At 43.0% G+C, this 22,284-nt stretch overlaps 1 protein-coding gene across 2 annotated transcripts in view; it reads right to left on the reverse strand.

Moving 5' to 3' along the window:
• The window catches only part of CPVL (carboxypeptidase vitellogenic like), a 159,367-nt gene that overhangs the window by 76,749 nt on the left and 60,334 nt on the right, over positions 1–22,284 (reverse strand). Inside the window, exons 10-11 of one of the 2 annotated variants that reach the window (XM_077491357.1) lie at positions 12,218–12,316; positions 7,032–7,205 (exon numbers count right to left, since the gene is read on the reverse strand). In XM_077491357.1, the coding sequence (XP_077347483.1) occupies positions 7,032–7,205; positions 12,218–12,316 (273 nt within the window). The remainder of the gene's footprint in view (positions 1–7,031; positions 7,206–12,217; positions 12,317–22,284) is intronic. The other variant, XM_077491358.1, reaches the window with a different exon arrangement.

Genomic DNA, 22,284 nt, shown 5'->3' on the forward strand with positions numbered 1-22,284 from the left:
TGAATACATGTTGTCCTCTTGTTACAAACATCCGACTTACAAACGACTCCTACTTACAAACGGAGGGAGACAACAGGAAGGGAGAGGAAATTTACACCTAGGAAGGGAAATTGACTCCTGTAAGAGTTATGGGAACAAGGTGTCTCCACTGATGTTTTATCATCAAGGCTCGTTCTCCCAGAGGGTTACCTTGTGGGCGCAGTCCCGAGTCCAGCATTTGGCGTCCATAGAGGCCGAATGCAGGACTCGGCCCCGCCCCCTGCGTCATTGGATTTGATTGACAGCAGCGGGAGCCAATGGCTGCACTGCTCTCAATTGATCCACTCAAGAGCCGAGGACCTCGGGCAGAGAGAGAGCATCCCCACTGGGTCAAGTTCAAGGGTTCAGGCAAGTAAAACGGGGAGGCTGGGAGGCCGGTCACTGGCAGGTGTTTTTTCACCTTAATGCATAGGATGCATTGAGGTGGAACAACATGAATCTTTACAACCCCTTTAAGAAGTAACCATCTTTCAGTGTCAGTTAAAGAGGAAGTAAACCCTGATGAGTTTACTTCCTCTTTCATTCCCTGCAAAGGCAAAGCATAATGGACTACTATGCATCGCATAGTAGTCCATTATGTGTCACTTACCTGACACAGGAGCCAGCAAAGTCACCGCTGTCCTCTGTAGTCCGGCGCATCCATCTTCTAGTGGGTCTCGCAGCTCCGCCTCCGTCATTCGGCAAAGCCGCGATGACTTCTCCCGTGCATTCGCACGGGAGCCGACACGCGCGGCACCTCCGTCGTTGAAAATGCCGCGCTCAGTGCGCTTGCGCGCCGTAGACAACGGTGTCTGTCTTCGGGCAAATATCTCCTAAACCATATAGGTTTAGGAGATATTTCTTGGACCTACAGGTAAGCCTTAATCTAGGCTTACCTGTAGGTCAAAGTGTGTTGTAAGGGTTTACAACCACTTTAAAGTGCAGTATGACATGATAATTTTAAGGTTCTCGGTCTGTAGTTGGTCATCCATTTGTCGGTTGTTCCCAATTTTTCTGACTACATTACTACACTACTTCCTTCAACTACATTAATAGGACTATTTTGTTTTTTGTTTTTTTCTTGCTAGATTTTAAGATGCATGCGTAAAGATCAGATCAGCTGATGCGAGTTATTGTTTTAAATTTACCATGTGTAGTTTTCTCAGCCCATTCATTATTTTGATTGGTCCATACTCATGGCAGCCCCAACATTATAACCAACTTAAAAACAATAAAGTTAGTTTTAATGTCTCTCTGAGAGACCACCCACCTTTAGGCCGGGTTCACACCGCTGCGATGCGGGAACGCCGCGAATCCGCAGCGGTTTCCCGCATCGCATTACTCCCGCCGGCAGTTCACACTGCCCTATGCGGACGGCTGGGAGTGTCAATGATATGTTAATGACACCCCCAGATCCGTCCGCATATCGCAGTGCGATCTGCCGACTCTCACAGGAATCGGATCGCATGGTGTGAACCCCCATGCGATCCGATTCTGTTGCGGACCAAAAAAAGGGTCCCGTGCGAGTTTGCTGCGGGAGCGATGCGAATTCAGCCATACTATCTGTATGGCTGAACTCGCATCGCTACGGAGATCGGATGTGATTTGCGGTGCGAATCACATCCGGATCTCCCCCCGCAGCAGTGTGAACCCAGCCTTAAAGTTCTCCTTTTTGATTTCTTCATGTTCACCCGATAATAGTTTATGCCATTTCTTAATGGTGGGCTACCCTTTTCTATCTCAACACCTTAATTTCTAGAATACATAGGCAAAAACAAAAAAGGCAATAGGAGCTGGACACAGCCAGGACCCCTGTGCAAAGGCCGTGTGGCCAGGCAGGGGCACACAGCAAAGAGCAGTAGATTTTTTTTTTTTGGTTAGTATTTTGCTAGGTTGCTTACAGTGGGGATCAAAAGTTTGGGCACCCCAGGTAAAAATGTGTATTAAATGTTCATAACGAAGCCAAGGGAAGATGGAAAAATCTCCAAATGGCATCAAATTACAGATTAGACATTCTTATAATATGTAAAAAAAAAAAAAAAAAAAAAAAAAAAAGTTAGATTTCCATCATTTACACTTTCAAAATTACAGAAAACAAAAAAATGGCGTCTGCAAAAGTTTGGGCACCCTGCAGAATTTATAGCATGCACTGCCCCCTTTGCAAAGCTGAGACCTGCCAGTGTCATGGATTGTTCTCCATCATCTGGGAAGACCAGGTGATGTCAATCTCAAAGGTCTTAAATGGCCAGACTCAACTGACCTTGCCCCAACAATCAGCACCATGGGTTCTTCTAAGCAGTTGTCTAGAAAACTGAAACTGAAAATAGTTGACGCTCACAAAGCTGGAGAAGGCTATAAGAATATAGCAAAGTGTTTTCAGATGTCAATATCCTCTGTTCGGAATGCAATTAAGAAATGGCAGTCATCAGGAACAGTTAAAGCAAGATCTGGAAGACCAAGAAAAATATCAGACAGAACAGCTCGCAGGATTGTGAGAAAAGTAATTCAAAACCCACGTTTGACTGCACGATCCCTCCAGAAAGATCTGGCAGACACTGGAGTTGTGGTACACTATTCCACTATAAAGAGATACTTGTACAAATATGGTCTTCATGGAAGAGTCATCAGAAGAAACCCTCTTCTACTTCCTCACCACAAAAATCAGCGTTTGAACTTTGCAAATGAACATACAGACAAGCCTGAGGCATTTTGGAAACAAGTTCTGTGGACCGATGAAGTTAAAATAGAACTTTTTGGCCGGAATGAGCAAAGGTACGTTTGGAGAAGAAAGGGCACAGAATTTAATGAAAAGAACCTCTGTCCAACTGTTAAGCATGGGGGTGGATCAATTATGCTTTGGGGTTGTATTGCAGCCAGTAGCACAGGGAACATTTGACGAGTAGAAGGAAAAATGGATTCAATAAAATTTCAGCAAATTTTGGATGGTAACTTGATGCCATCTGTGAAAAAGCTGAAGTTAAAGAGAGGATGGCTTCTACAAATGGATAATGATCCTAAACACACCTCAAAATCCATGGGGGATTACATCAAGAGGCGTAAACTGAAGGTTTTGCCACGGCCTTCACAATCTCCTGACCTCAACATTATTGAAAATCTATGGATAGACCTTAAAAGAGCAGAGCGTGACAGACAGCCCAGAAATCTCAAAGAACTGAAACACTTTTGTAAGGAAGAATGGGCAAAGATACCTCAAACAAGAATTGGAAGACTCTTGGCTGGCTAAAAAAGCGTTTACAAGCTGTGATACTTGCCAAAGGGGGCAGTACAAGACATTAACTCTGTAGGGTGCCCAAACTTTTGCAGATGCCATTTTTTTGTTTTCTGTATTTTTGAAAGTGTAAATGATGGAAATAAAATCAAACTTTTTTTGACATATTATAAGAATGTCTAATCTGTAATTTGATGCCATTTGGAGATTTTTCCATCTTTCCTTGGCTTCGTTATGCACATTAATACACATTTTTACCTGGGGTGCCCAAACTTTCGATCCCCACTGTACACTGTAGGGTCAACATTTAAGGGACATTTTCACTAGAATTAAAGTTGTCCTTTAATGCAATAACAAAAACATGGCCTTAAAAAAAAAAAAAAAAAAAAAAAAAAAAAAATGTGAAAGACACATGAAATATCACTTTACATTTTCCAAAATGTATTCAAAATACACTTTGCCATTTACAATATTTTGCTTTTTTTTTTTCGTACTGTGACATAATATCCAAGAGTCCATTTTACAAATCTAACTGCATGGACTACAACAAGTACCCCTAATCAGCATTGCAAACATAGAATTTTGTCCCTCACAGCCCAACTTACTTTCAATAAAAAAAAAAAAAAAAAAAAAAATCATGTTTACCGTCAATAGCAGACAAGGTCACAGGTTCATTAAAATACATTACTTGTTGGTTTTTGGAACCCAAGTCAATTGCTATGCACTGATAATTATCAGCACAATGCATGGTAATTGGCCTTAATAGACCAGGCAGGGGTTTTCTTGAGACAGCTGGAAGTTAATCGAATTTGTTTCCTACAGAACAGTAATTTTCTGGGGAAAGTCACAGCTATAAATCACTTTTGGATCAGATAGCCCCAATAAAAGGGAAATTTGCAGCCTTTAAAATGTTTGCTTTCTACATTTGTTTCAGAAGAGGAAAACAAAACACTGGGAATTTGGTGAAGCTAAAATGAAAAGAACACATGTCCTGATGTAGAAATTGCAAAGGTTTAAAAAAAGATTACATTTTGTGGGCAATAATTCAGGACTTCAAAATAACCTTATTTAGGATTTCCTGTTATAGGCCATTCTTTGCAGCTGAAAATTCTGGAGCCATGTACTTATTTAGCCTATTTATTGAAAAGCAGCCAAAGAATAGTGGTCAAAGAACCATAGCCAGTGAGTAAAAAAAACAAAAAAAAACAATCCCTCTCCTGGAATAAAAAACCCACACAGGAACCAGAGCATCTTCTCCCCATGTTTGTGTTGAGCTACAGTGCCATAAAGCTCATCAATGGGTCTTCCATTCAAATTAGTGGCCTTCTAGATTGAGCAATGGATGCTCATTTGGCAAGGCAAGGTTACATTTTTTACAGCAGAATTTGAGACCAACAGCACCTTAAAGTGGTTGTAAACCCTTACAACCAACTTTGACCTACAGGTAAGCCTAGATTAAGGCTTACCTGTAGGTCCAAGAAATATTTCCTAAACCTACATGGTTTAGGAGATATTTGCCGAAAGACAGGCAACGCTGTCTACGGCGCATGTACTGTAGACAGCAGGGCGCAGGCGCACTGAGCGCGCCGCTGTCAACGGCGATATGCCGCAAGTGGCGGCTCCCGTGCGCATGTGCGGGAGTGACGTCATCGCAGCTTCACCGAATGACAGCGGCGGAGCAGCGAGACCCACGAGAAGATGGATGCTCCGGACTACAGGGGACAGCGGTGACTTCGCTGGCTCCTGTGTCAGGTAAGTGACACATAATGGACTACTATGCGATGCATAGTAGTCCTTTATGCTTTACCTTTGCAGGGAATCAAAGAGGAAGTAAACCCATCAGGGTTTACTTCCTCTTTAAAGCACACAAAGCTTGGTTACCAACCTGCATATTGTCAGAGCAGCCCCAATTATATTTTTAAGCCAACCATTAACAATGGGAAGACATCTAATGTATAGTCTTGGAAAGGAATCAGATAAATATAGCTCAACATAATTTATTTAAATCTAGTATTTATATAATGTGAACCATAGTATGCACATCTTTGTAACCCCTGATAGAAGTCCTAAAAGAGCTTATAATCCAATATTCCTACCACACATGCAGTATAGGTTCATGGGGAGGAAGCCAACAATTGCCTGTATTTGATAAACCAAGAAGAAATCCAAGCAAACACAGGGAGTAAAAGTAAATTACATGCAGATACTGTCTCTGGTCAGATTTAAAGCATGTTAACCACTTAGTCACCCTACCTGTATCATTTCTAAAAACTTCTGGTGCCTAAATACTTAGACCAGCTCATAAGCATCTTACAAAATAAGGGATTTGGCTTTTACTTAAAAGGATGTATGAGGAGCTGGTTTACAGTACAGATCATTCCTAATATTAGTACAGTGGCTAAGTAGTTAGCACTTCCTCCTGGCAGCACTAGGGTCATCAGTTTGAATTCCAACCATGACACTACCTGCCTGGAATTTGCATGTTCTCCCTGTGTCTATGTGGGTTCCTGTGTGTGGGAACTATAGCTTCCATTGATTACAGCTTTGGGGCTACAAGCACTCCTTAACCAGACAGATTATGGTGAGGTGGACTAGAGGCAATCAATAAGCCCTCCACTAAAACCGTGTTAAGCAGAATACAGCATTCTGACAGACACTGCATGCATCACTTATCACATATGCAAAAGTATAAGGTCTATTCCTCATTTTATTAGAATGTCTTGAAAACTTCCCATCCACACAGTTCATTTCTTTGACACTTTTTGGTACCTTTAAAGCCACCTTGCTATAACATATCTTAAAGTGGATGTAAACCCAATGTCATCCTTTCTAAACTACTGCCATAGGGGTTATCTATAAGGATATACATGCCTCCTGCATGTATCTTTACCTGTCAAATGTCTCCCCTCTGTCTGCTATGAGACCCGAAAAACTGCATATTCTGTGGGTGGGTCTGTTGTCTGCAGCTCGGTGGGTGGAGTTGTGATGTCAGTAAACTCCCCGCCCACCTCTACACTCCTTGTCAATATGTATATTCTCCTGTGTATTTCTTACACTGAACTTCTGCTATGATCTCAATCATGCTGAGATGGGGAACATCCAATCCTGGGAGAGCAGCAGAAGAAAGGAGTGGGAGGGAATTAAAAAATAATGCATGTCTCTTAGGCTAGTGCACGCGATATGTAAATCACCTGTCACTCACAGCAAGGGGGAGGATTTGACAAAGTTTCTCTGTTTGTAAAGATTTATCTGACTGAACAATAAAAGATGATTGCTCAGAGCTGGATTAACTCTGTGGCAAAACTGGGTTCAAATGATAGGAAATCTTATACTCTACATTATGACAAAATAAAAAAATATATGCTTACATCCACTTTAATATACTGCTTAATTTGAATTATCAGACATTCTGCAAACTTGATGTTGTATTGCAAAGTTGGGAAAATATAATGCTTGTGCAAAACAAAATGCAGTATTTCTAATAACCGGTCAACCAAAACATCCCAACAGCTTTATGTAGTCTGTTATTGCCATTAGTGGCCATTTCATAGGATTTTTTTTTTTTTCTTACCAGGTCAAGTTTTCAAGTTCTAAGCCTACAATAATTAAATCAGTGAACCCCTAATTCGTGCAGAAGTCTTTCCTGCTGTTGTACATGTGGAGAAGTTAAGCATTTCCTTTCATCTTATTTTAAAGGCCATTAAGCATGCATGACTTCAAGCACCACTGGTCATGGCTTGATTGTTACCTTGAGTAATGACATTTGAAGCTGTAGGACACTTACCCTGTAATTATCCATTAGCACAGCCAACCATGGTTTTATGGTCTTCATCACATCTGAAAGTAAATGTTTTTCAACTTGAGATCCATCATGAAAGGTCAGGTTACCCACATGGATCGACTTCCTCACTTCTGAGAGTGCCAAAAATAAGCCAAAGTACTCCTGGTCTGCTGGCTCCTGCAATCAACAGGTGACAAAATTTGAAGTCATAATGATGTCAACGCATATACCAAGGTGTACATTTTAACACAGAAGTGAAAAGGGATCTAGAACTTGGCTTGCTTGTAAATTTTACATCTATACAATTAAAGTTTCCTTTAACATGGAAGCAATGAATGCATACTAAGGACTCCCACAGAAGGTGGTAGTGACAAATCAGGGTGGCATTTGGATGCCATAATTCTACTGTCATTACAGTAGCAAATATTTTACACCTGTCTTATAAACTTGCAAGACTGGTTCTGCTGCCCTAATAGATTTATGTACAGTATATGAAAAGAGTGAGGAGAGAACAGGCTGCCAGTGGTCCTCATCTGGGAGGAAAACATATCAGGACTGGGTTTTTAAATGTGCCCATTCAATGTCCCATTCTCCAGGAGTTGCTCTGTATCAGCCTGTCAAAGCTGGCTGCACTAAATGGTCATCATTTCTGCTTTATTTTAGGAAATGCACATCTGAGTTTCATTGTATTCCTGTGTTGGACTAAAGTCTTCCAAGTAGTCATTCTAATTTTTAGGGACTCTTTAATGACTGGCATAGTACCATTGGATTGGTGCAAGGCTAATGTCGTGCCTACATTTAAAAAAAGGGATCAAAGTCTTTACTAAGCAACTATAGACCTGTTTAACTTCTATATTTGGGAAGATACTGGAGTTTAATAAATGACCACATAGAGGAGTTCTTTCTGGAAAAAAAAATATTTTAAGCAACAGACAGCATGGATTTATGAAAGACAAAAGTTATCAGACCAGTTTGATTTCTTTTTATGAGGAGATAAGTAAAACCTTAGATGAAGAAGGAGCGGCTGCGGACGTAGTATACATGGATTTTGCAAAGCGTTTGGCACAGTTCCCCATATATGATAAATGTGTAAGGTAAAGTCTACAGGCTTGAAAAAAAAAATCAGTTTGTAAATGGATAGAAAACTGGCAAAAAAAAAAAAAAAGTATTAAAGAAAGTAGTGGTTAAGGATTCACACTCTGAACCTTGGGGTAAACCATTAATAACCCTAGACCATTCAGTGTTGGGACCCTTACTTTTTATTATATTTATAAATGCTATAGGGTCTGGGATTAAAAATACAATTTCAGGGTTTGCAGATGACACCAAGCGATGCAATGCAAAGACGTCTCCAATTTACAAGCCAGCCTCAATGCATTGTTTAACTGGGCAACTATGTGGCAAATGAGGTTTAAAGTTAACAAATGTAAAGTTATGCACTTGGGGGTCAAAGAATATGCATGCATCATACATACTGGGGGGTGGTGGCGTAGTATCTACAGTAGGTGTTCTGGTAGATCATAAGCTACCAATCTGCGGTTTCCAAAGCGAGGAAAACCCTTTCTTGTATTGAGAGAGGTATGGACTGAAGAGAGAGCAGTATCATTTTGCCCCTGTACAGATCATTAACAAGACCTCATCTGAAATATACAGTTCAGTTTTGGGCACCAGTTCACAAAAACGATATGAAACTGGAGAAAATGCAGAGAAGGGAAACTAAATTGATAAGAGGCATGGAGGAGCTCAGCTATGAGGAAAGATTAGAGGAACTGAATTTATTCTTTCTGGAGAAGAGGAGAGTAAAGGATGATACGATCAACATGTATAAATACATAGGTGGTCCATATGGTGAACCACTATAATAGGTGTTGAGTTATTGGTGGTTCAGTATATACTGCGCTGTGGCGATAAACTTCATCAAGCCGCCAACACAGCTTCTAGACGAGAAAGTGTGAAATAACTAAAGAAAAATAAATGGTGTAGCGCTATGATAAAGACAATGAAATAAAAATATACGAATCACCATATAGATCATTCAGATAAGAGAAGAAGATTATTCGCAATGTTAAACATAGGAATCCAAGTCATATTTAGAAGTTTGATGTTTACCTAAGTGTACATACAAGTTAAAAAAATATAAGTGGAGAAAATTCATTAATAAAAATCAGAAGAAAGGTGCTTATGCCAAGTAAGTCCCAAAAATATATGATGTCCAATGGTGAATTTGTATAGAAATAAGTTTTCACAAAAGTTATTTTCAAAACCAGTGCATGCTATTCTAACATGCAACACCACCACCACCGTGAGAGCCTGGCTGGAGAAGTGCTGGAAGTGTTGTGTTGTTGGTGATGGTTTGTTGTTTCTTTGGTTAGCACAGTCACAGTGTGGTTGGAAAGGAAAGCTTGCTACAAAGTCTCTGCTGTTGTCACCGATTTCACCCTCCACAATGGGATCTGCAGAGGATCCGTTTGAAGACATTGTCATGAGTGAGGAGAGATTTTCGCAGCCACTTTGAAGTCGCGGTACAAGCTGAGTCCAAGGAATATTCATATCTATTGGATAGACCCCATATACAAAGCCTATACGACTTGGGGGACGCATGTCTCACCAAGTCCAAGTCCTCTGGTAAGCCTCCCCCATTCTCACGGTGGTGGTGGTGTTGCATGTTAGAAGAGCACGCACTGGTTTTGAAAATAACTTTTGCGAAAACCGATTTCTCTACAAATTCACCATTGGACATCATATATTTTTGGGACTTACTTGGCATAAGCACCTTTCTTCTGATTTTTATTAATGAATTTTCTCCACTTATATTTTTTTCACTTATATGTACACTTTGATGTTTACCTAACTTCTAAATATGACCTTGAATCTCATGTTTCATTAACATTGCAAATAATCTTCTTCTCTTATCTGAATGATCTATATGGTGATTCGTATATTTTTTATTTCATTGTCTTTATCATAGCGCTACACGTTTATTTTTCTTTAGGTGTTGAGTTATTCACTTTAAAGTAATCACAGAGGACAAGGGGGCACACTTTACGTCTGAAGGAAAAGAAATGTAATCTCCAAATATGGAAAGGTTTCTTCACAGCAAGAGCTGTGAAAATGTGGAAAAGACTCCCTTCAACAGCTGGTTCTTTCCATCTCAGTAGATTGTTTAAAAAGGCCTGGATTCTTTCCTTAATATACAGAATATAACTGGATACCAACATGTATAGGTAAAGTTGATCCAAGGAATATCTGATTGCCTCTCGGGGGATAAGGAAGGATGTTTTTTTTCCCCTGCTGGAGCAGATTGGATTAGGCTTTGCTGTTTTTTTGCCTTTCTCGGGATCAACTGTGGGTATAGGATTGTGTATCCCCCCACCTTCTATCGGTTGCACTAGATCGAATTTTGTATTTTTTCAACCAGACTAGCTATGTAACTATAATAAATGCCTGCCCTGTTTCCTTATCAGAGAAGTCTTTCCCACCCCGAGTTCTCTTTCTCTTACATTGTCAAAGCACAAAGCCAGAGAAGCTAAACTCCATGACAGAGATGCAGCACTCAAAACTCCTGGATGTTTTTTTTAAACAAAAGCACCCATCCAAAACTGCATCAGTGGCCCCAAACTAATTTTTTATTTTTAGTATTATACCGGGTTTATATAGCGCTAACAATTTGCACAGTGCTTTATGAATTTTATTTACACAACGTTACAGGATGCTGCAATTGAAAATGCTTTTTAATACCATCTGAAAAGAACATTTCATGGCAGCACTTTTTCCTATGGGATACTATGCTCACAGGCAGATTGGATTCTTGGGGGAAACAACTGTACACTTCAATAGTAATTGTTTACACCAGCACATAAAACCACATACACAACATTAATGCAGTTCCCCCAGCAAAGTCTTTTAGAAGTAGAGAAAATAAAGACCCGTTTTAAATACAGAGCCCATTAAAGCATGTCAGGGTCATTAGGCTTACAGCCTTAGCACATAAAGCATAAAGATTAAAGCAATCCACTTGCTTACAGCTCAGCTAGAATCTTGTAAGCAGTGTCCAATTCATCCATTGAAATTCACAGTTTCACAGTTAGTAAGGTTGAATAAAGACACTAGTCCATCCAGTTCAACCTGAGTGAGTGTCTACCCCTATCCCTGTACATTGCACACTCACATTGGTCCCTATCCTCAAGGAGCCCACAATCCAAGGTCCCCATTCATATACTAGGGCCAATTTTGGACAGAAGCCAATTAACCTACCTGCATGTCTTTGGAGTGTGGGAGGAAACCGGAGTACCCGGGAGAAACCCACACAGGCACAGGGAGAACATGCAAACTCCAGGCAGGTAGTGTCGTGGTGGGGATTTTAACCAGTGACCCTTTTTACTGCTAGGTGAGAGTGCTAACCACTACACCACTGTGTATGACAATATGACAATGTATGCAACAGAAGGAAGTAGGTGTACAAGACATGGGCTAATCACATTACAAGGGCTATGCATAGCTGTCTTCTATACTTTATTAAATTTCCAAATTATGCAACATTAATTGTGTTATTCAATAAAAAGGTGTGGAACTGTAGCCAAACTTTGTTTATATGGAGTGAGGAAGGGTTAGAAAAGCGATCCGGTGAATATTGCTGTGTCCCTATTGGGGGGCTTGGTCCCTCCCCCCGGTCCCATGTCACTTGCTGTGATTGACAGCTGCTCTCTTGCACATCGCTGGATCGCGATCGGGCTCAGGCACAATTAGGCAGGGTGGGGCGGGAGCTGCACTTCAGCCTTTAGAATCACTTTACAGTGCTTGTAAACCCTTACAGACCACTTTTACTTACAGGCAAGCCTAGATCAAGAAATATTTCCTAAACCTACATAGTTTAGGAGATATTTACATACGCCGTAGACAGTGGCGCGCAGGCGCACTGAGCTTGCTGTTGCTAACGGCGATCATGCCATTAGTGGCATGCGCGTGGGAGTGAGGTCATCGCGGCTCCGGCCAATCACAGCCCCAGAGCTGCGATACCTGGAAGGAAGATGGATGCTTCGTGGAAGAGGGGACATCGCTGGCTCCTATGTGATGCATAGTAGCCCATTATGCTTTACCTTTGCAGGGAAACGAAGAGGAAGTAAAACCCATCAGGGTTTACTTCCTCTATAAGTCATGTGTGCATATCAAACAGTTTGAAAACTTTTTACCTTGCATTGGAGAAAATTGAAGTAATTGCTACAACCAGTCACATTTTGGTAGAATGAAGGGTAAGAGGTCCTGTCCCCATTCAGCAATGAATCAAAAACCTAAAAAAAAAAAAAAAAAAAAAAAAAAAAAAAAAATATTATACATAAAATAATTATACTATGCATCTATATACATGGAATTCTGATTTTTTTTTCCAGGCTTACACATATTTGGCCTTTGAAGCTGAACTCCAGCTAAACCTTTTTATTTCTTAGTTTAGAATAAAAAACTTACATCACAGTGATTGGGACATGAAGTGAGAGCATTCTCTGCATTAAGTGGATGTAAACCCTCTCCTATACCCAGTGAAGTGAACAACCTGAGATGATACACAGGGATGAAACAAATCTCCCTACATAAAGTTTTCCATGTATAGCAGCTTTATATAGTCTTTAAAAAGTGCACATCCGCTTAGAGATTTTCTCCTCCTGTTCAGCACTAGGTGTGGATTCTTGACATGGAGGAAAGGCATACACCCCCTCTCCATATATAGGCAGAGACTTTCAGAGCTGTGCCGTGACAAGTCAATCTCTCTGCTAATTTATAGCACCTCCTCTGACACAAATTTCAGGCTGGTTTTATCTTGGTTGATGGAGAACTTATCAGAAGTTATCATGCTAAGAGACCAATGAAACAGCAGAAACACACGGGACTCAGGGCTTTTGGGAGAGATACGAAAACAATACAGATATACATGCTTAGGTCAAATTTCCTGAAATCGGGTTTACATCTACTTTAAAAGGTAATGCATTAATGGGTAAATGCCACACAAAGGGCAAAGCTCACTACCAAAGTTAAATGTAAAAGTCCAACATGGAGTCCCTTGGAGTGAATATGTAAAAAAAAAAAAAAAAAAAAAAAAAAAAAAGAAGTGCATAGCACTTGTGACTGCTGATCCAAGAGCAAAAGTAATCTCTGAAAAATATATGGGAATAGGGAAAGATGGGAGACACAATTAAATGGAGTATTTAATAAGTGAATGTGGTGCAATACTATGCTTACTTGATGCTCCCCACTTTCCCGTTCTGCATTGAGGTAAAAAAAAATAAAAAATAAACAAAAACACACCACACACACTCTGTGCCCCCAGCCCCCTTTATACTTACTCTCGATCCAGGGATGTGCTTGAGAGCAGAGGCTCTCTCTTCCTCCTTACAGGGCAGACTGATGGCAGCGTCAATGGCTCCTGCTGCTAAGAGCCCCCAGAAGAGGAGGGTCAGGGATGCTCTGTGCAAAACCATTGCACAGAGCAAGTATGTATGACAGTTTTTTTTTTTTTTAAAACAAAGTGTAAAACTTTAGAATACTCCATGCAACCAGTCCCCCAAAGCAACATCCCTTTAGCCTCTGTCTGTCGGCCACACTCGGACGACCAGCAGTCCTGCATTGTAAGTGAGGATGCTGAGTGCCCACCTATAATGCAAAGCAAGTTATTTTAATGGCCCCCTATGCAAAAACAAGCATTTTATTGCAGTGTTGGGCAGTCCCACTGCAAAGGGTAGTTTCTTCTGCTTTTACTGCCCTTTGTGGCAAGATTTTCTTACTTCCTGTGCTGGTTAGGAAGCAGGGAGAAATCTGCAAGAATACAGCAATACATTTTTTTCCCCCAAAGGGAGGGTGCCACCCTCGCTGAAGATCTGCCTTTATCGTTTTAAACATAAAAAAGGAAGTGAGAGAAAATCTCAATGCAAATTCAGACACCAGTAAGAATCTGACAGAGGTTCCAACCTTTCAAGCTATAAAAAAAAATTGAATACATAATAAGTAGAACCCGGCCTCTGCTTAGACCCTCGCCCATCTCTTACCGCCACCGATAGCTGCCTGATGCTACAACACTGCCTGAACTGTTCAACCTGCTTCCCACCCTCCTTCCTATGAGCTGTGAGTTGGCTGCGAGGCCTGTGTGGTTTTTTCCCCCCTCTTTTTAACCCAGCTCATAGATCTTGAGGCTCTTCACCCACCTTGTTCCCCCAACTGCAGCTCAACCCACCGTGTATTCCCCCACCACCATATCGACACTGTAAGCCTCGGGCGGCTCATCTGCATCCCTCCTTCCACAATTGGACACCTTCCTGCACTGCTGCGCACTTTTCAGTGTTTGACCACCCTCAAGACCCCAATGATCACCCCAAACACATGCTATCCATGCTAGCCTTGTCCTCCACCTTTTTGTTACAAGTTGTGTTTCCCTGGCCAGCCTCTGCCCTCAATTGCAGTGGACAGAGCAGCCTGTTTGTTCTGTTCTGCTGGTCCAACGTTGCTGCAGACTATGTTTTGTGTTATTTTCTATATATTTTTGACATACCACCTGAACTTTTTTTTCCTGTGGTAGCTCATATGACGCATACACACGACCATAGGTCAGAAGGGATCAGTCCATTGGACGATCAAATCATGTGTGGGGTAATCCGATTGTTTTTCGTAAAAAAAAAAAAAAAAAATCAGACAGACCTAGAAATAGAACATGTTTCAAATCTGTCCAATGGACTCAATTCCTATCAGGAAAACTGTGACTGTATGCTGGTCCGGACCAAATACATTGCAAGAGAAGCTATTGAACTTCTTTTTAGTCCTGTCTAATGTCATCACATTCAAAACGAACGGACTTTCGAACGGACTCCATTCGGAAGTCCATCAGAACTCTGCTGAAAAGTCAGTCGGGAAAACCGCCGGACCTAGGCTGCCGGAAAGTCCGGTCGTGTGTACGTGGCAATACATTTTATTCTCACCCAAGTATCTAATAGGTTTACTATTCAATATGTGTCTAGCCCATGTTCGTGAGCGATTAACTGTGTCCACCCACTACTCCTCTGCTGGATCCCATGGGCCCCCATGTGTCCCAAGCGCATATCTACTTATTTACAAAATGTCATTGGCTTGTGTGACCGTTTTACGCTGTTGGCTGTTCACCGAGAGTCAGACTGCATGCCATAGCCCCCCTTAATACACCATGGCCTCCCTCAAAATTGTAACCTGGAACGTCAGGGACCTGTGTGCTAGGCCCAAACTAGTAGCTGTCCTCTCATCTCAAATCCCAATGGGCAGGTGTCTCCATCCTAGTGGAGAGGAGTCTTAAGAAGCCCTGGGTAGGCTGGCTATACCAAGCCCTGCACACCTCCAACTCCCACAGAGTTGCCATCCTTTTAGCCAAATCAGTACAATTCCAGCTCCACACCCTGCAGTCGGACCCTCTGGGTTGGTCATTATTTTTACATGCCACCATTAACGACTTAGAATTTCTCTTTATGGCATTCGGCATCCCTTCCCTATTCCAATTCCCCATACTACAGCTGGGAGTGGCCTTTATGGCCCAACACCCCTCAGTGTCAGCCATCTCGGTAGGCAACTTAAACATGGTCATCAACCCGTGCTTAGACAAACTAAGTCCTACTGTCCCCCCCACCCCCAGTTGCACCACCAGATTCGGGAGGTTCAGGTTCCTCACAAAATTCGCCCTTGTAGACACCTGGAGATAAAAAATACCCATTGCAGTCATGCTTCTCCTGTTTTACCCATTCCCGCTCTGACATTTCCTGCATTCTCCCCCCCTCTTTACTACCTAGTCTCCATGGAGTGGGCTTCGGCATCAGGGTACCATCTGAAAACACCCCATATAGGGTCACGCTGCGATTGCCTGCTCCCCCCATGGTCCGAATCTGGAGGCTGAACCCTTTTTGGCTTTCTACCCTGTCTGATCTCGATACCATTGAAAAGGAATGGGTGCACTACTTTCGCAACAATGGTGGTTCTTGTCTGGTTGGGACCACCTGGGAAGCTTTCAAAATACATGCTTGTAGGATTCTTTCCTTGCATATCAACAGGCACAAGGCCACCTCCAAATCGGCGCTCTAGAGGATCGCCAAAAATCCCTTTAACAGGTTTTCCTGAATGACCCATCAGCCGCTAATGCCTCACTTGTATGACTGAAGACCAGACTTACCGACCAATTACTTTTTGATAAAGCCAAACAAGGTATCCAGGTTAATGGTAGAGGCTCTTCTTCCTTCGCTTTCTCGCCGCACATGCCAGGGCTGCCCCATCTCCCCCTTGCTTTACGCCTTAGCCGTGGAACCTCTAGCCATCACACTTGGAACCCACAACCCACCCAGACGTCAAGGGTCTCCGCTGTGGACAGATGACTGAGGTAATTAGTCTATATCCTGACGACATGCTCCTGTATCTGGCCGATGCTGGCCCATCATTACAGGCTGTCCTGCAGCTCATTAAAGGCTTCAGGGTATTTTCCGGTCTCCAGATTAATTGGGCAAATTCCCAAATTATACCACTCGACTTTGGCGCCCCCCCACAGCTGAACAAGCCACGCTCCCCCTGGTTAGAGCTAGCAAGATTAAATACCTGGGCGGTCACGTCTCCCGCTCTCTACTAGACTACACAACCCTTAACATTGAACCCTTATACGATATTCTTAAAACCAAAACAGACATGGTCCCGTCTCCCCCTCAGGGTTATGGGACGAATCAACCTAGTAAAAATGATACTCCTCCCCAAGTTATGTTTTCTGGCAGGCTCCAATCTACATCCCACTAATGTATTCAAGTCCATGGAATCCAATCCCAATACATTCATTTGGGGCTCCCCCCCGACACAAACTGCCGTCACGAATCTTGAAATGGCCAACTGACCTGGGAGGAACCACACTACCTGACCTCTCCCTCTACTACATTGCATCCCAACTCTCCCACTTTATTTTAATCAAACTGACAAAGAACGATACCTTCCCCTAGTTTGCTCCTAGGCCCTTGGCCTAGTGATCCACCCTTTTCAAATCCTACTCTGTGGAACTCGCAGTGTGCCCCATACTGGCAATAGCAACCGCATACTACTCCATCACTGCAAGATCTGGCAACTGGCCATGCATCACAGTAAGGCTCCCACTCCCCATTCGCATACACCAATGTGGGACAACCCACACATGCCCGAGCCATCTTCCATCCCTAACCACGGTCTGTGGATCAATAAGGGGGTTATAAATCTGTCACAAGTATACCAAACAAGACTTAAGGCATGGAAACAAAATGAGAAGATAGCAAAATAATATTATTTATTAACCACTTGCTTACTGGGCACTTAAACCCCCCTCCTGCCCAGACGAATTTTCAGCTTTCAGCGCTGATGCACTTTGAATGACAATTGCGCGGCCATACAACACTGTACCCAAATGAAATTTTTATAATTTTTTCCCCACAAATAGAGCTTTCTTTTGGTGGTATTTAATTACAGCTGGGAGTTTTATTTTTTGCTAAACAAACAAAAAAAGACGCAAAAAAAAAAAAAAAAAAAAAAATCATGTTTAATAGTTTGTTATAAAATTTTGCAAACAGGTCATTTTTCTCCTTCATTGAAATGCGCTGATGAGGCGGCACTGGTGGGCACTGATGGGCGGCACTGGTGGGCACTAATAGGCAGATAAGGTGACACCGATAGGCACAGATAAAGTGGCACCGATAGGCACAGATAAGGCGGCACTGATGGGCACTGATAGGTGGCATTAAGAGGCACTGATAGGTACCACTGATAGATGGGACTGATGGGCACTGATAGGTGGCTCTGCTGGGCACTGATGGGCACTGGCAGATGTCACTGATGGGCACGGATATGCGGCACTGAGGTGCAGCAATGTTGTTGAGGCAGATTGTGGGCAGTGATAGGTGGCACTGATAGGTGGCACTGATGTATGGCACTGCTGGGTGGCATTATGGGCACTGATGGGTGGCACTTTATTTATGCTCTGGGGGTTACTGGCAGGGGGCAGGTGGGCACCGATACACTGGCTGTGATCGGGACTGATGTCCCGATCACGGCCGCCGGTGATCGGCTTTTTTTCCCTCTCCTCGCGCTGTCAGCGCGAGGAGGAAAAAAAATGCAGATTACCGCCTCTGTTTTGTCACATGATCAGCTGTCATTGGCTGACAGCTGATCACGTGGTAAGGGGTGGGGATCAACCCCTTGCTCGGATAGGTGATCAGGCGAGTCTCATTGACTCGCCGATCACAGAGCGCGCCGCGCGCGCCCCTCAGGGGGCGCACAGGCCGCTCGTGCACGGGACGACGTCAATAGACGTAGTCCTGGCAAAGGAGATCTGCGCTGTAGCCGTCATTCGGCTATAGCGCGGATCTAAAGAGGTTAATGAAAAAATACATAATATCATAACAGTGTTCTAAATGGATTAAAAATCATATAAAAATGATAAATTTTGTACGTTGAGCCCTTGTGCGTCGTGTCTATGCGTTTCACTGTAAAGGCTTCCTCAGGACAGAAAAAGGTTCAAAGACGTAACAAGAAAGAACAGGATAAATCTCACTGTTTATTCAAATGGGCTACGCCTCAAGTACAAAAGTCAACAGCAACCAGGACAAATCCAAATATATGGGGAGTGTCTGCCGAGCTGTGGTAAGGTACACAGCACATATTCAATAGAAATAATTAATAGTTGCTTAAAGCAGGGGCAGATAAAGTCTCATGTCACAGTATATCCATCCATTGATGGAGCTTAGCAGACGCTGGTAACAGAGAATATATCCCACCCAATATAATCAGCAGCTACAGGTAGATGTATATGTTCTGAGACAGACCGACGCTGTGCACTGTGTCTGCTAAGCTACCGTATATACTCGAGTATAGGCCGACCCGAATATAAGCCGAGGCCCCCAATTTACCCCCAAAAAACTGGAAAACTTATTGACTCGTGTATAAGCCGAGGGTGAGACATGGCTGTCCATCCCTGTGTGTCCGTCCGTCCATCCATCCCTGTGTGTGTGTCCATCCATCCATCCCTGTGTGTGTGTGTGTGTGTGTGTGTGTGTGTGTGTGTGTGTGTGTGTGTGTGTGTGTATCCATCCATCCATCCATCCCTGTGTGTGTGTGTGTGTGTGTGTATCCATCCATCCATCCATCCATCCCTGTGTGTGTGTGTGTGTGTGTGTGTATCCATCCATCCATCCCTGTGTGTGTGTGTGTGTGTGTGTATCCATCCATCCATCCATCCCTGTGTGTGTGTGTGTGTGTGTGTATCCATCCATCCATCCATCCATCCCTGTGTGTGTGTGTGTGTGTGTGTGTGTCCGTCCATCCATCCCTGTGTGTGTGTCCGTGCAGCCTTGTGTGTGTGTCCAGCCTACCTGTGTCCCGAGCCTCCGTCCCGAGCCTCCTCCGTCCCGAGCCTCCTCCGTCCCGTGCCTCCTCCGTCCCGTGCCTCCTCCGTCCCGTGCCTCCTCCGTCCCGTGCCTCCTCCGTCCCGTGCCTCCTCCGTCCCGTGCCTCCTCCGTCCCGTGCCTCCTCCGTCCCGTGCCTCCTCCGTCCCGTGTCGTGCCGATGGATCGCCGCTCTTCTCGGCGGCCATTCTACAATTCAAAAGCCGCGCCTCCGCCTCCGCCTGTGATAGGCGGAACACTCAATTTCCCAGCAGCCTGTGTTCCGCCTATCACGGACATCCTCTCATCGTCGTCCGTAGTATGAGAATGAGCGGATGTCCGTGATAGGCGGAACACTGACTGCTGGGAAATTCAGTGTTCCGCCTATCACAGGCGGAGGCGGAGAAGGAGGCGCGGCTTTTGAATTTTAATGTCCGCCGTCTGTCTGCTCGATACGCTGATCGAGCAGTCAGACAGCGGCGACTCGAGTATAAGCCGAGGGGGCACTTTCAGCCTCAAAAAAGAGGCTGAAAATCTCGGCTTATACTCGAGTATATACGGTACAGTAATGGATGGGAACTTAGGCTTTATGGGCTGTTCCATTTGATGTTATACTGTGACATGAGAAAAAAAAAAAATATTTATATATATATATAAAAAACCACTTACGGACCAGACCATTTTGCTGGTCAAAGACCAGACCACTTTTTGCGATTCGGCACTGCGTCGCTTTAACTGACAATTGCGCAGTCGTGCGACATGGCTCCCAAACAAAATTGATGTCCTTTTTTTTTCCTACAAATAGAGATTTCTTTTGGTGGTATCACCCCTGCAGTTTTTATTTTTTGAGCTATAAACAAAAATAGAGCGACAATTTTGAAAAAAAACACATTTTTTACTTTTTGATATAATAAATATCCCCCAAAAATATATAAAAACAACATTTTTTTCCCCTCAGTTTAGGCCGATACGTATTCTTCTACATATTTTTGGTAAAAAAAAAAAAACGCAATAAGCGATTATTGATTGGTTTGCGCAAAAGTTATAGCGTTTACAAAATAGGGATAGTTTTATGGCATTTTTATTAATTTTTTATTTTATTTTTTTACTAGTAATGGCGGCGATCAGCGATTTTTTATTGCAACTGCGACATTGTGGCAGACACATCGGACATTTTTGGGACCACTGTCATTTATACAGTAATCACTGCTATATAAATGCAGTGATTCCTGTGTAAATGACACTGGCAGTGAAGGGGTTAACCAGTGGGTGGCAGTGTGGGGGTTAAGTGTTCCTAGGGGTGTGTTACTAACTGTGGGGGGGTTGGGCTTTCATTTAGTTAACACTGATCTTTGCTTCAATCACATGGAGCAGAGATCAGCGTCACTAGTTGCTAGGCAGAATGGAGAAATGCTGTTTACACGGCATTTCCTCCATTCAGCCGTCCCGTGAGACGATCGCGGGTATGCCCGCGGCGATCGAGTCCGCGGGACCCATGACCGGACTCACGGGGGTCCCGACCGGCACGCGAGCGTGCCAGGGCGGCATTGAAGATTGGACGTACCTGTATGCCAATATGCCTGCCCGTGCCATTCTGCCGACGTACATCAGCGTGCGCTGGTCGGGAACCGGATATATATTTTTTTTTTGAATTTTTTTTTTGAATTTTTTTTGCCTCAATGGACAAAATGTATCATTTTTAATCCATTTTGAACATGGTTATATTCTGTATTTTTTCATTAACAAACAATATATTTTCGCCATCTTCTCATTTGTTTCCATGCCTTAAAAGTCTAACTTGTTGGTACCCATTTGGTATCCTTCCCCTTTGTTCCCCTTGATATATACAGATGTGGCACTGTGGGCGCTTTCCCCTTTTTCCTCCAACCTGTCACAAATAGTAGCACATTTCAAAAAATGCTAAAAGACTGCCTCACTCTACCCAACCATATGTAGTTCTGCTACCTTGAACTCAGGACATGCACTCGACACTCAATTCCATCCAAACACTTAAAGTCATACTATTGGTGGACATTACGGGTCAGGACCCCAAAAAACTGATCTCCCAAATTTATTATATCAATTATGGAGGATTGCCAGGAGTTCAGTGCTGGGCGTCTACTTCCGTGTCTGAATATGCTTATATGTCGGTGAGTCAGCATGCCGCCCGTGCCCCTGGAAGACGTCATCTGTGACGAAACGGCGTAGGGAGGAGCGACGTGCTGACGTCACCGCATACCGCGCTGGACCCGAAAGACACAGGAGCCGGCCGGCTTGATTTTAAAAGAAGCATTCTTGTGATTGAATGTTTGTAGTGCGGAATTTTTATTATTTAATAAAACTATTTGTGTGAGAGTTACACTATGGAGATTCTTCTGTCTTTTACATGGGGGAGGAATACTGCCTAGGATATCTCGTTACCATCCGGGATTTTACAGTGGGGACCACCCTCTTGACTCTTAAAGTGAACCCTTGGCTGGAAAAGAATTGCAGGCTTTTGTAGATCTCCCTAAAAAGAGATCTCAGAATCTGGTAAGCGACAGTGTGATTAGAGGTGGAGGACTTTTTCTTTGGAACCCATCACTGTTTCTCGGGTGTTTTGGTGTGATGTCACGATTAACAGATCACTAAGGATTGAACCCATTTGGTGGACTTTCACTTTGACTGGTTTTTCCAGGCCTTTATTATTTATTCATTGCTCCAATTATTAATTTCACTGCAGGTTTTTGATTCATTATTCAATTATCTCATTAGAGTCATTGGTACTCTGAGATAATTTATGTAATAAGTTTTGGTGTGGGTATCTCACATTATTTAGTTGCAGCAGTTTATCATTTGGCCAAATTTTTTTTTAGGACAGCGCAGTATTACACTAA

This window comes from Lithobates pipiens, unplaced genomic scaffold, assembly GCF_037356315.1.
Source record: "Lithobates pipiens isolate NorthernLeopardFrog02 unplaced genomic scaffold, aLitPip1_a1.2 Scaffold_19, whole genome shotgun sequence".
In the NCBI taxonomy this organism is placed as follows: Eukaryota; Metazoa; Chordata; class Amphibia; order Anura; family Ranidae; genus Lithobates; species Lithobates pipiens.